At 40.9% G+C, this 15884-nt stretch overlaps 1 protein-coding gene across 2 annotated transcripts in view; it reads left to right on the top strand.

Moving 5' to 3' along the window:
- LOC119478316 (astrotactin-2-like) overlaps positions 1-15884 on the top strand; it is a 624157-nt gene that overhangs the window by 418623 nt on the left and 189650 nt on the right. For both annotated transcript variants that reach the window (XM_037752984.1, XM_037752983.1), the window contains exon 7: positions 6617-6784. In XM_037752984.1, coding sequence (XP_037608912.1) covers positions 6617-6784 — 168 coding nt within the window. The remainder of the gene's footprint in view (positions 1-6616; positions 6785-15884) is intronic.

Genomic DNA, 15884 nt, shown 5'->3' with positions numbered 1-15884 from the left:
GCATTTCACCGTGTTGTGAAATGTAATATGGATATGTGGAGCCACTGCGGAACAATCATTGATTGGGTTTTTTTCTGACCTCTTCACCTTTGCTCTGACAAGGCCGACCTTCCACTCATACACCAGACTTTTTCTCAAAAGTTTGGATGCTCCTTGAGCTGACCTCCGACCTCGATGCTCAGTTCTCAACTTTTAACGTGAGACATATAAAAAACAAACGGTTAGAATTGGATGAAATGTTCCCTGGGTATTCACCAGAGATTTCATTATTTTAATTTCCTTTAGTGCCACTCTTGGCACAATATTAGCCACACTACAGGTGCGTCTCTAAGAACAGGAAAAGCATCTGTTCCTGTGTTGCATACAGCATTTTGTTTTTTTGATTAAACAGGGCTTTTTTTACTTAGTGGTTTACTAGTGTTTACAGGAATTGGACTCAGATACTTAAAGCAGACACCTGAGGCAGAGCAGATGTGATAAAAAAGGCGGTTTAACTCATTAGTCTGGCAGGCATACAGTCGGCAGCAGGCAGTCAGAGCAAACAAACAAAATCCAACAGATAAACAAACAAAGCAAATGCAAACTGGCAAGCCACGTAGAAATATAAGTTAGGACAGGAACAGGCAGACAGGAGCACGGGCTATAACGCCACGGCATTGCAATGCCTTTGAACTACTCTCTACATATATACTGGGGAATTAAGGAGTGATGAGGTCAGTAAACTCAACAGGGGTGAGTAGGTGAGATATAACAGGACAACACAGAAGCTATAATGTGTAGGTAGGTAGCATGAAGAAATGAACACAGAGGAGGGGAGAATAGCAGCATGTTTGCTAAATCAAATATTGGTGGAATTAACATATCTCTTTGAGGTTGATACTTAGGGTGCTTTCACATCAGGGACCCGGGCCCGGATCCGAGTACACTTGTCCTCAAAGTCCAGTTTGATTGATTAGTGTGAATGCTACGTATCGTAATCGGGCACGGTTCGTTGATCCGTACTCGAGTCCACTTGAAAAGGTGGTCTGGAGTACAGATCATGTGTACTCGGGTACGGTTCGCATCAGGTGTTAAAGCCAACTGTACCAAAACCAAGGCCTATGGAAAGGAAGCTAGGTCATGGGCGGACACAGGTCTTGGGGTATGGGTTATAACACATGCGCAGTGTAACTGAAGCTGCGGTCGTGCGTTGCGATCGGCTCAATTTCGGCGAGTGCAGGTGCAATTTTACTGTGCATTTGTTATACACCCGGAGATATGACGCGTGACCAAGCCTCCTTTCTATAGGCCTTGGCCCCATACACGGAAGTGAACCGCTATTTAACATGAGTAACTTTAGCAGTTAGCGAGTAGTTTTGAAATGGCAGGCTTTTTTCAACGCCGCCTCTCTCCTCCGAAATCTGTATCCTTATAAAACTGTTTCATATCCATGTCTGTATCTGCACGCAGCATACGCCGATCTCATCCTCTGAGCTGTACAGCCGTGGATGATACAGCAAGAAGGCCGGCGAGAGGTTCCTTAAAATATAAACAATAGGCGATGGGGTTGAGTGATGTTTGTTATTTTATTTAGCTGATTTAATGATCCGTCTGTGAAGAACGAGAGTTGCTCAGCGGGCAGAGAGAGAGACGGGGTAGTGGATGGACAACGTGTAGAGTCGTCTTATTTTCACATCAAACATCAAAGTTTATTACGCTGCTAGAACAGCTGATCTCAACATAAATAAATACAAGTGTACTCGGGTACGGAACAAATTTACTAATGTGAAAGCTGAGCAGAGAGGGGGGGGTCAATCGTACTCGGACGAGGTACAGATCAATTGTACCTAATTTGAAAATGCCCTTAGGGTTTTTTTCACATCAGGGACCAGGGCCCAGATCCGAGTACACTTGACCCCAAAGTCCAGTTCGTTTGATTAGTGTGAACGCTCCGTACCGTACTCGGGCACGGTTCGTACTCGAGAGAAAAAGGTGATCCGGAGTACGGTTCATGTGTACTCGGGTACGGTTCGCATCAGGTGTGAAAGCCAACCTTACCGAAACACGGAAGTAGACCGCTAGTTAACGCCAGTAACGTTAGAGGTTAGCGAGTAGTTGTGAAAGGGCAGGCTTTTTTCGACGCCGTCTGTCTCCTCCGAAATATGTACGTGCGTGCAGCATGCACCATAAAGCAGAAAGGCAGGCGATGGTGATGTTTGTCATTTTATTTAGCCAATTTAATGGACTTCCTCCGAAGAACGAGAGCCGCTCAGCTGCTCAGAGGGCAGAGAGAGAGAGACAGCGGGGGGAAACAGAGGATAGAGTTGGCATATTTTAACATCTAACTCTGTGAAATAAGGGTCTATTTTGACCAGAGTTGGTGTTTGTTGTAAAGACTAACGAAAAGACAGTTTTGGTGAGTTTTATTTTGTTTCTGTGAAGTTTGCATGAAGTATTTTACGATGCTCCACCATTGGACTGGAGAGGGGGGGACAATCGTAGGCACGGCACGGCACGAATAAATCATACTTAATATGAAAAAAAACTTTAATATTCTTATTTTAGCACTCCAAAGTGTGAAGTGAATCATGGGATTTCTTTTACAAATGAAGTAAAAATTACTTATTTAATATTTTGTCAAGGAAGGAAAGATTTTTGTTACGTGATATAAGATATTCAGAGAGGGGGTTATAAATAACTTAATTGAAATTACAGTCCAAAGGTGGTAATAGAATTAAACAAAATGGAGAAATGCATAATTCATTAAGACATAATAAGGAATAATCTGTCATTTAGTTATGTGTTTAATCATGTATCTCAATTGCCATATGCATACAATGTTGACATAAAAATTAAAATGCAGCAAATACAAAAGCATAAATAATGAAAAAAAATAATAATACGGTGTCTGTCAGTGTGAATGGATGCTCTTTTGGGGGATTGCACTTGTTAGATAGAAAAAAACAACAATTTAATTATCTCTGTTGCCATGACGCAGATGTGCGATGCTTTCTATTTCACATCTGTTCCCAAAACAGTTGAAAGGGGTTTAATCAAGCAAAATAAATCATCCCCCCCTCCCCAAAGTCTTTTGCACTCAATTCACTATATGCACGGCAAAACAGCCAGCGATCAGCGATGTTCTTACTGCTCAGGAGGGGTTTCTTTTACAGGTCTCAGAGAAACCAACCCATAATCTAACAATTGCCTCCTCGCTGTGTGAGCTGACACCATTAGATTTTTCCACTCTCTCAGCAAATGAGGGCTACCGGCAGTTCTGTTCACTAACTGCAGTTGCTGCAGGAAACGGCCTTGTTATGCTCACCTTTGGTCAGCCTGACGTGGGAGATGCTTTTAGGGATCCCATCTGGAGAATTGTGGGTGTTTTTTTCAGCGTGTTTTTGGCATTTTTTGTGGATACTGGATACTTCCTTTTCAACAACAACAATAAGCCTTGTTTCTAAGGGAGTGGGGTCTATGATATTTATCCTTTTATAAACTATAGATTACGTACATGACTATGGTATGTAGTATAACAAGAAAACATGCAGTCATTTATAGCACAGCATCTTGAAACCGCCTCAACAAGGAAGTATTTTTCCAATGTTTTTATAGTCAGGCACAATGAAACAAGAGCTTAGAGTATGCTGGTCATATATTAAAGAGGACATATCATGAAAAAATCACTTTTTCAGTGCTACCTACCAACCACTAAAATGTGAAATACGACAACCCAGTTCGTTTTTTGTTGGCAGACTGGGCTTTTTGAGGAGGGAGTCTTAAAGAGACAGGCACTAAAATGGAGCGTTTCAGACAGAGGTACATATACGGGTATATTAAGACTGACAGGATGTGAAAAAAGAATGTGTTTTTTGAACATTGAAGCATGTAAAATGTTCTATTAGAAACCCAAATATATGTATCTTTAACCCATATACACCCATTTCATAGACTATTCACTTTAACTTCACACACTGAGTTGGACCCACTTCAACTTTACTTCAATCTACACTGTAGGTGCAGCAGAATAATGGCTACAAGCAATGCAATATTTACTCAAAGGCAACACTGCAGGCCTGTTATTGATCTATTCAGTCTAGGTGAGCTGCTCCTGTCGAGTTTGCCATGTAGTCCAGAAAGTAAAACTTCCTATCAAACATAAAGAAGCAGCTGACTTCATGTGTTTAGGAGGAGGCAAATGGTAGTAGTATTTTATTAGGAATTTGGAACAACTGAAATGGCAAAAAAGAAAGAAAAACAAAAAGAATAGATGAGGCTTGGGGTATTTATCTGCATTCTTTGTGGGGTATTTCCTCTGAGTTGTGTATTTTACTGCAGGGCATTGGCCTTGTAACTTTTCCTGAGACTCAGATTTGATTGCCGGCTACTGTCTAAGCATTTCTATCTGCATTAATCCCCTCTTTTAAAAAAACAAAAAACAGCCCGGAGCCTGGAGGGTTTCCCGTCATAAAACAGAATTCTGTAAATGTGTGAATTCTTTTTCTCAATCTCACAATTGCCATCTTTATGCCCTATCCCGGTTTTTTGAAGTATATTTTTAGATTGACACAGAAATGTAAACTTACTGGAAATGCTTCTGCAAAATTTACTATCCACGGCCCAGCAGTATACACACACACACACACACACACACACACACACAATATAGCTGTATAAGAACCTTTGTGTTCACCAGAGGGCTGAAGCCCAATCTCCTCAAAGCTCCCTTTGGAACTAAAAGTCATTGGCATCAATTAGGGATAATCTTGTTCAGTGATCAGAGTTTAACGATTGGTCTGGGAGCAGTAAGAACGAAAGGTAAGTCGGCGCCAATGAGCATAGCGTTTACTGATTGACTCGTAAAACTCTTTTAGCCCCTCTACTGCAATCACCAAGGAAATCCCATCAATACACACATTATAGGTCTTAATTTGTTCATTTAAATTCAGCCTGGTCAGGAAGGGGGATTGAAATTACAGTGAAAACAAAAGAATTAGCGACTTCCTGACTATTTTTTTGCAATAGAACGAGGAAAAGAGCCCTTAAAGTTGAAGTGCGGAACTTTTGTCTCCACCATCTGGCAGTGAGAGTGATTACCATATGGGAGACACCATAGCAATAGAGGGTCAGGTCTAGAAGGTAACCCCCAAGTTGCGATAACGTGGGAAAACTCTTGCGAGACTCGCCGGGCGACCTATCCTAATCTTAACTATTCGCCGTCAATTCCTAATGCCTAGTTCATACAACACGACTGTAGCCCTGGTTTTTCCGCTCCCCGACAGTTTTTGGAGCTCTTCAACAAAAGCCCCGGAACAGAGGCAGAACGGCATCGGCTCGCAACTCGCACATTGGCGCTCGAGCGTCATGCGTGAGCTGCTAAAAGACGCGAGCTGTGATGTTCGCCGGCATTCGCCGATGCCTCGCAGACACATTCCAGATATCTAGCATGCTAAATAAATGGACCTGTCGGGGAATCCGGCCACAAGCTACAGCCAATCAGAGTGCGAGACACGGGTTGAGAGGGAAACCAGGGAGAGGCGAGGTCGCCTGTAACAATAGGAACTTACTGTGTGTGTGTTGCATTTCCAACACGGAGCAAAGTGCCAACAACATCAGCAATGTGTCTCGCAACAAAATATAGTTTTGAGACCTCATCGGGAATTCCTCCTGGTAAAAGTAGTGTGAACTTAGCTAACCTTAAAGGGTCCCATATTGTAAAAAGTGAGATTTCCATGTCTTTTATATCATAAAGCAGGTTTAAGTGATATATAAAATACTGTGAAAGTATCAAAACACTCAATCCATGGAGACACACAGCCCGTATTCAGAAACTGTGTCTTTGAAACAAGCCGTAAGGATTTCTGTCCATTTGTGATGTCACAAATCTACAATATTTAGACCATTTCACAGTTTTAAACGTAAAACATACTAAATGTGTCCCAGTTTATTTCCCGTTGCAGTGTATGTGAATGACATCAGCTGACAGGATGTAAACATGGACCCAAGCTGTTTCCTAGCAACACACTTCGGTTGAAATGCGCTAAAACGGAGTTTCAGACAGAGCATGAATACAGGTATATTCAGACAGATTATATGAGAAAAATAATGAGTTTTTTTTAACATTAAAGCACGTAAACATGTTCTAGTAGAAACCCAAAATACAAACATGAACTTGAAAATGAGCATGATATGTCCCCTTTAACCATCTTGTGACAACTCGGGGGGGTTACTTTATAGACACGACCGTGGTGGAGCAGCTGCTAGGAGTATGGCAGGAGCATTTCTAGAGTGGATGCTCGAGATAAAAAAAGAAGAAACTCACCATTCAGAGGAGGGATTAAAGTAAAAAATTGCATGGAGAGACTTGAATAAGGAGGTTGCCGGGGGCAGGGGAGATGGGGCGAGCTCACCTGCAGGTATACGTGCACCAGCGTGGGAAAAGTTGCCACAGACACCACAACTCTGGTATACTGAGATGCAAATATAGAGAGCTTTCCCTGGCGCTGATAGGCCTAATCAGCATTGTGTGATCTTGTTTGGCAAGGGTTTACACCTTTTTCTACCTTTTTACTGTTTTGTTTTTGTTTTGTGTTTACATGCAAATAATTTTGTCTTTTGTTTTTTTGGTTTTTTTCAGGAAGTAGTTTTGTGGTGAGCATGGGCAGCTTCCTAGATGTTTCCAATTGGCTGAACCCAGCCAAGCTAACCCTCTACTATCAGACCAATTCATCCACACAATGGGTCCTGGACTACTGCGGCCAGAGGACCACTGAGCCCTGCGAGCAGATCTGTGATCAGGACACAGGTTAGTCCACACAAACATGCATGACATTGAGTCTTGAAATTCTATGCACTGGTTATAGAAATGTAATTTAAAGCCATATTGCAAGCCGTATTGAGTCTGTCGAAATTAGAAGAACATACAGGCATTTCAATCTCTTTTGTTGTGATAATTGCAAGGACGCCGGTACCCAGAATGAGGAGGAAAGGAAGGACAGCTCTTTTTGCTACAGGGTTACCTCATGAATGTCATTCTGTGTCTCTGATCTAAAAAAAAAAAGAAAAGTCCTTGGAGGAGCGTGATGGGACTGCTTTATGCACATCTCACACATTTTATAAAAAAACAAATTAAAAAAAGGCAAGTGGCATTGATCATTTTATTGATATAAAATTGTCATGCAGTAGTGGGAACATTAATAGTTGGATTTAGATTTGTGTAGATAGTACCACCGGTAAATACATTATTATTTATACAGTTTACTTTTAGAGTTTTTAAAGTTATATATCTATAAAATCAATAAATCACAATTGGAATATTTAACTGTGATTAATCACATGATTGTCCGTAGTTAATCATGATTAATCGCAAATTAATCACACATTTTTTTATCTGTTCTTAATGTACCTTAAAGGGAGATTTGTCAAGTATTTAATACTCTTATCATCATGGGAGTGGGCAAATATGCTTGCTTTATGTAAATGTATGTATATATTTATTATTAGAAAAATAATTAACAACACAACAATGACAAATATTGTCCAGAAACCCTCACAGGTACTGCATTTAGCATTAAAAAATATGCTCATATCATTACATGGCAAACTGAAGCCCAACAGGCAACAACAGCTGTCACTCTAGCTTTAAAACTGAGCTCTCAGCCACTCAGACCGTTGCTATGGGCGCAGCTCTGAAGTTGGACTGGTGGACCGTTTTTGTGTCAAATTATTGATTTCTTAAGTAAGTAGCCGTGTAATAAGCGGAATAATGCACAGCTAGCAGGACATCGTTGTGAAATAAACCCCGACAGAGGGCGGAGGGGTCTCTCATCTCCCTGAAGGGGTCTATTTCACAACAATGACCCGCTAGCTGTATACATTATCCCTTACGTATTTTAACATACAAACATTATGAAATGGAAAATGATAGCGAGTGGGGGTATTTAAAAACAATACATACTATATCATATTTGATAAACACATTTTCAACATGCTATTACAACAACAAAAAGTACACAATTTCTTGTAATTATATGCTGCTTCAATCGAGCAAATTTGTATTTTAAAACATTGGTAAAAAAAAATACAAATCTTATGACAATTCTCTCAATATTAGCAAAATGACTACAGTAGCTTGGTAAGTCATAGTAAGGAAGCAGATGTCTTGAATTTGGAAAATGAGGCCCTCTACTTCCTGCATCACACTGATAATCCAATAGTGGGTGGTTAACGTGTACCAGATTGTATACAATATGTTTGCCAGGAAATTATTGATCTTCATGTTACAGCTTACTCCCAACGTCGCCTCCATCTGATACAAGTAAATGACTATAAATCCAAATGTAAAACTAATCAAGCAATTGAGTCCATGAGTGAGTCAAGGGCCCAAGGGAGGCTGTCCATGTATATATTTCTTATGCTGTTAGTAATTGTGGCTGGAGTGTGTTTGCTTTTCTTATATATAAGTGTTGAGTAAATGTAACACACTTCTATAGATGGAGTCAAAGCTTAGCACAACAAGTTAGACAATAACATTATTAGTGTATAAGCAGAGGCCTTCGGTGCCTGTTAACCCATCCAGGTAAATAATCTCCACTGCTGTATATGTACACAATCAGCTCACACAATTTTGCGCCTGACATTAAAGCTATACCAACAAAAGCCGAACGTGCATCGCGATGATGTTTATCTTCCCTCGAGTGCCATAACTCCCTCGTGTATTCCATTGCCCAGCGAGATGAAGTCTAAGCTCATTAGAATGGATTACATCAGTAATGTATGTGAAATGCGCGTCACCCTGGTCAAGGGCATGTTGAGGGCTGATGCATAATGTATCAGAGCTCCAAACAGTCAGCTCTGTCAGTACACATGAAGATGCCAAAGATGGCACATATGTGTTTGTGGATTCCGAGTGTGTGCATATGCTTCCGTCGGTCCCTTCACGTTAATGTACTGTAATGGTTGTAATTCAATGATGGATTAATTTACTCATCCAGACCCCAGTACAGTCGGTATTCTCACTTTATTAGTGAGTCTGGCTCCCTCTCTGTCTCTTTGTCTCCCTCCATCTATTTTCACTTTTCATCTGTCCTTTTTCAGCAGCTGGATTATTTGATCAGTAATTGCCCTCAAGTATGTTGTATCTCCTCGGGGCAAACCACGTCCACGCTGCAGCAAAATTAAAGGTGTTCTTCAAAAGAGCTTTTCTATTTCCGTCATCGTCCTCTAGCATGCATTACAGCACCTGTACAATAGCACTCGGCACACGCTCACTCACACACACACACGCGCGCACACACACACACACCTGAAACAAACTCTTTCATCCAAGCACATTTTTTGCAGCTCCAACAATAGTGTGAACCGCTGGTAGTGAAATGTCAAAGGGTAAATCACACTGGGAAGCACTGCTCTCTGTGCACGGAGACATTAAAGCATGCCGCAGTTCTGGCCACAACAATAAGCAATGTCAAAGCGGGTAGTTTACCTTTTGACAAGTGGCAGGAAAAACAGTCTTGTTTAAACAAAAAAAGCTGCCATAGACATGGACACATGTGGACTGGTGGTGTTTGGATGTAACTGGCTGGTGGAATATCGCATTGCTTGCCGTTTAACAACTACAAATTGTGTTAAATTGACACAAAATGTCCACCGAGTACGGGTTGAATCAGCAGCAAGTGCACTTGGTCTAGATTCCTGAAGATGTTTCACTGAATCAGCAGCAACTGTACTTGGTTCTTGAAGACGTTTCACTTCTCAGCAGTTGCTGCTGATTCAACCCTTACTCGGATACCATGACCTGGATGACTGAGAACCTTCACAAAATGTCCAGTTTGCCCTTCGGTGAAAAGAAAGATGTGCTTGCGAAAGCTTATGCTTGCGCCCAAAATTCCACACTAACATGCTATTTAGGACGCTAAAACAGTATGTGAGATATTTTAGAATGTCCGAAGCCTTAGTATGAAAGCAATAGTATGCGAATTGTATACTATTTCTGGTGAAATATTACATTATGCATTGCTGGACACTACCGCCCCATAAATATCCCACAATGCAATGCGGTAGTAACAACACCGTACGATGGCGGACAGGGCAATTTAAGTTTAAGATTTCACTTTGCTAGTCGTGATATATATTTAAAATTAATTCAGGCTTTGATTCTCACAAACCATTGCTTTGGTTGACGGGTTACCATGGTTACACATCTCAAACCGGCAAGGAGGCTCTCAGGACATGAAGATGTAAATTACTGCTTTGATAAATTAATCATCACCCTGTCATCCTTTACTGTACATCCACTGCATTGATTGGCATCTCTGAACTTGCAAGAGAATTGGTTGAATTTAGGTTGGAAGTTTAAAAAAGTATACATTCTGTGTAGCATAATCAACCACAGCTTTGGCTTCACAAAATCAAACCTAGTTGTAACTTGTTGGAAAATGGACATCAAAGGTGCGGTGTGTTGGATCTGACGGCATCTAGCGTTGGGGTTGTCGATTGCAACAGACTTAAACTTTCTCCCGTGCGCCAAGCGTGTAGGAGAACTACGGTGGCCGACGCAGAAATGCGAATGTCACTCTCTAGAGCCAGTTGTAGTAAGAGTTGCGTAGGAACTGAGTGGTGAAGTAAGAGAGTGAGTGGTGTTGAATGTTTGTGAGTAAACAAGTGAGCTGGCGGAGCAAAAGACAGAGTTAGTTTAGCTTTGAGAACATCAAGTGAACGTTCAGTGGAAGTTGCAGTTTGTGTAGAAATAAATGCTGAAGCTCCTCAAGACCGACGGAGGTTTTCCGTGTCTTGTTTCCCGACGGCTGAGGGGAGTTTCGGCGGTGGTTAACTCTGGAGCGAGTAACGTTATCGACTCCGGCCCAGGCAGGAAACGTTAACACAGTGTTTGGTTTGTCCGTTCTGGGCTACTGTAGAAACATGGCGGCCGGCTCCGTGACAGAGGACCCGCTCCCTAGCTAGATATAAACGGCTCATTCTAAGGTAACAGAAACACAGCGATTCTTATTGTCATCTGATTATACACTAAAGAAAGCATAGTTATGAATATGATAATCCATTTCTGTCAATACATCCCTCTAAATGTTAAACACTGTTCCTTTAAAGCAGTGGTACCCAACCTTTTTTCTTTAAAACCCCTTTACTCTCATCGATTAAACTGACGACCCCTGACTGACATATTTTACGGATGTTTCATATTGTATCTGATGCATAATAATAATAACAGTAAAGAACAACTGATAAAGTCTACAATTTAATGAACGCAATAACTGCAGGAAGTTTGTGTAAAAAGAGCAATTTGGATGAGTTTTGAGCAGATTATTTCCTGAATATTGCATCAGAGATGAGTTTTCTTATTATTTTTAGGAACTTATAGTACAATCTTCTGTCTATACTATGTGTTTTTTTTTGTTGTTTTTAACAATCCTTCATACCTAATAGGCTTCTTTTTGACACATTCAGTTTTTATCCTCTCCCTGACACTGGGCCATTGTTCTTTTAGCTTTTCTGGTTGTTTTAACTTTTCTAAAGCAGGACAAGGCTGTTTAGCAGAGAATGGAAGGCTCTGTGAATATTGCTTGTGTTCAGTGTTCTCTACTGTGCCCTGATGCTGTTTATGTCTTAAATTATAATCCCAAATTTAAAAATAACAATTTAATTTAGTCTACGCGGAAATGAATGAAATCCTGAGATATAGGCCAACTGTTTATTTTTATTTTTTTAATTGTCTTGCACCCCTTAAAATCAGGAAGGCCTCCCTGAAGCTTTAAGGACCCCCAGGTTAGGAACCAGTGCTTTAAAGGGCATTTTTTTGTCATTTGCCATTGAATGGGGGTTATGATTGGAAAGCAAAATACATTAATATAATATTAGAAACTAATGCAACTTAAAAAAAAAAGATATTGCAAGCAACAGCAAAACAAATCTTGAAAAAATACAAATATAGCCTACCTCATCTACCTTGGTTTGGGGGGTGCTGCAGCACTGTCAGCATTCCTTCTTCCCGTGGGTATGATTTTTTTCATTATTCTAATAAAAACCGGCCTTGGACATGGTGACATGTCCTAGCGTTGTCGTGTAAGAGATTCTAAATTAAAATAATTCTGTTGTACTCAAGAAACATGACAGGAAATAAAGAGGGCCTCCTACTGCTCACTGTTCAGACAATTGAAGGGGTGGAATAGCATCTACTGACATCTACCACTGTACCATTCACATTCACATCAGTTTTCCCCCAAAACATGTACACAAATACACCGGCAGTCACACTTTTTTTTATGTTTCTTTGTGCTCTGTAATGACAAACGCGTATCGTTTCACCAAGTCATCTCACACTGTCTATATCATCCTGCTCCAATTTCACGCTGGTTGACTGCCACTGTTGACTACCAGTCACAGTATCACTGGGCCGGGATAATCAATCCTCCCTGCCTTCACCTTCACCCCCTGACTTAACTGCAGGCATGGAGGTTAGCGGATGGATGGCACGAGGCAACTGTTTCTATTCCCTGATAGCTGCATGGGATCTCGCTGCAGCAACTGATAACAGCCTGATACTGAGAATGTAATAAAATGTCTATATGAATTGAAAATACAGGTTGCGTCCGAAATTCCATACTAACATGCTATTTACGACACTAAAACAGTATGTGAGATTTTGTAAAATTGCATACTATTTTCGGTGAAATTAAATAATTACGGCGGATATATATCCCACAATGCAATGCGGTAGTGACGCCAACGTTCAAAACGGACGTTGACGGACAAACATCTCTGCGACATCAATAACGCTTCGGTTTAACTGTAAGTATCAGATTTTACTAACTTTGTTTCTCACAAACCGTCGTTTTGGTCACATGAGGTTCTCTCTGGTTGCCATGGGTTACACGTCTCCCAACTGGCAAGGAGGCTCTCAGGAAGTGACGACGTAAACTACTGCTCAGGGCGTCAGAATAGACATATACCACTGTTTATTCACACAAAAGTACTTGTATGTTGAATGATACATCCACATACATGCGTACAGTTCATAGTATGCGATATTAATATTTATTACACGGCTTTGTTGAATACTCAATTCTGATTGGTCAATCGTGGCGTTCTACGCTCTGTTATTTCTTTATAGTAGACCGTTGCTATGTATAACAGACCGTTGCTATGGGCGTAGTTCTGATGTTGGACTCTGGCGGACCGTTCTTGTGTGAAATTATTGATTTTTTAAGTAAGTAGCCGTGTAATAAACGGGATAATGTACAGCTTGCAGGGTTTATTTCACAACAATGACCTGCTCACTGTACATTATCCCTTACATAATAAAAACGAAGCCACAATGCATCCATACATGTGCATATAATAACATTGTGACTATATCAGGTGATTATAATTTTAAAAAGAAACATTCTGAACCGATGATGTAGCCGTGACAACGCGATGACTCAAGTTAACACTTTTATTATCATGAGTTATGACATTATTAGTCAGTGCGTCCTATCTCATATAGTTATACGCCCTAATAACGAGGGAATAGATTGCCGGCAACCTTTCCATCCATCATCGTAACTAACCTGATAAAGACCTGGGAGCCTCCTTAGCTGCCTTTTGTTTTCCTCATTTGAAACGATGTCTCCTCAACTCCTCCAGCCTCACCTAATTGGAACTGAAACTGCTGGGGTGTTAACTTATACGCCTGCTTTATTCGTCCATTCAGCGCATACACTTGTATGTGCACGTACACACTCACACTCCTGTGAGAAAACACTTATGTTTGGCCCCCTTGGGCAGAATGGCTTCTCCTCCTTGAAAAATTTTATAACAAGCGTAAATTTGCATCAGGACAACAATAACTCTTTTATGTCCCCGTACCTTGAAATGTGAAAATCATCAACAAGGCCACAGTGAGATACTAGAAATTATTATCGTTATAATGAAACATGTCATTTGTAACATGAGGTTTGTTATACAGGTGAAGAGAAATGATTTGTGTTCTCAAGTGATTGCCACTTGAACTGCTTTAATTTAGAAACAGAAGGATGATTACAGTGAGAGAGTGAAAAAAGGAAAGAGGTGGAGAATGAGGACACAATGGTGGCATAATGGTGACAAGTTTTATTGGCAATCTAATATTGGTGTTTGTACTGGAGGGTACAATCCCCATGTGCATTATCAGGTTGTGTGTCTGTGTAGGAACCTGGCTGGAATGTAACAGGCGAGGGACCGGGTGAGCACAGTTAGATAATTGCTGTCATCAAATGGCCATTTCCAATCACAGGTGATTAGCTCTAAATTAGGCCGACAACATGGTGTAATCAGTCAAGCATAACTTTTGGCGTCGCTGAACAAGCTCTGTGCACATTTCCAGTGAAATCTCAGTTTCCACATATTTCCCGAAGGCAAAGAACTGTAGAAGAGGTGCATAGGGTAATATCCGAGACAACTTTACTATAACTAATCGCACAGGAGTTTGCGTAATCGAGTCTCCAACTACGCCGGACGTAGACGTCAGAAAAATGGGGCTGTCCTGGTGTTTTTTCAGTAAAACAACTTTACCCTGCCTGCCCCATGGCCCGGGGTTTGGAAAAGAAAAAACGGACTCAACCGAAAATAAGGATCCCCTTACGGATCTACGTCGATCACCAAAATCGCGACTACTTACCTCGCACGGCAGCTGGATTCCCGTAATGTCACGAGATCACACCAAAATCCATCTCGTCAGGCTTCAAGTAATGCGTTTGTGTCCGGCAAGCCAGACCACAGGCCGACCAGCATCTTGTGAGGAGCTCCTGGCAGCTACGGGGTTAGGTTTGTGTGTAACGCAACACGGAGAGGTGGCTGTTCGTTCTAAACAACAACCTAAAGAGGTTAGCGAAGATGCTGCAATAGCATCAGTTATATCAGAACTGGTATTTCTTCATTGAAAGAAGAGCAAAGAACGGCATCAGAGGCGATGTTTTCGTTCTTCTCCTGACTGGCTTCGGCAAGAGTTTGATTGACAGATGGTTCATCCAATCACCTGCCAAATATATTTTTTTTTTTTAAAGTGCCCACACTTTTCCAAACAGTTTCCAATAACGGGGTTCTCAAATGATTCTGTGTAACGAACCATCCGGCGGGTCAGGTTACAAAAATACTGCTTCACTATTTCTTCTACTCCGCTACAACTTCCCTTCCAAATGCAGCTTACTTTATCTCTGAAACCAGCTGCTGTTCATGAACCACTCGCACCATCTGTCAGCTTCATGAACAACCAAATCCATCCAGGTTCATCCAAAATGTCAGCCCACTTGGATTTTTGTGTGAAAACAGTCATTTCTGTTGAAAAAAACAAACATTTTGTGGCTCATGTGCAACAAGCCGCATTATAGCCTTATGTCAAACTTTACCCCCAGACAGTTCACCAGAATGTAGCACGCCAAACAAAATCTTTGAAGATTTTGCCGCTTCGTATACAAGACCATGATGTTTTATCTAAGGTGAGCTAAATTGTAATTTCTTCAACATTGTTTGCTGGATTTTTATAGATGTTGGCATTGATTACACAGTTTAGTGTATGTCCTCTTGAAAGACGTTTATTTACTGCCCTAAAATATAGTCGTATTAATGAACGTTACAACTCTGATGCAATCAAATCTGCAATTCAGCACAGTAAACATTATATCAGTCTGGTTTCTGCTTTTGTCAGTCTGCAAGTTTAAATTTGACAGCCGTTGTAAATATACGATAACGATACGATACGATACAACTTTGTCAGTTTGCACTGAAATTTATTTAGCATCCATAGGCAGCTCAATTTGAGAAAAAAAGTACACATGCAGTAGACATACTGTTACCATAGACAGACAGACAAATAAGACACATCAGTCAAAAAACAAAACACATCACAATTAACAATACATAACCCATTAAAG

The sequence above is a fragment of the Sebastes umbrosus genome, chromosome 19 (genome assembly GCF_015220745.1).
Source record: "Sebastes umbrosus isolate fSebUmb1 chromosome 19, fSebUmb1.pri, whole genome shotgun sequence".
NCBI classification, from domain to species: Eukaryota; Metazoa; Chordata; class Actinopteri; order Perciformes; family Sebastidae; genus Sebastes; species Sebastes umbrosus.
The sequence above is the reverse complement of the archived record's forward strand: the minus strand, read 5'-3'. Positions and strand labels throughout refer to the sequence as shown.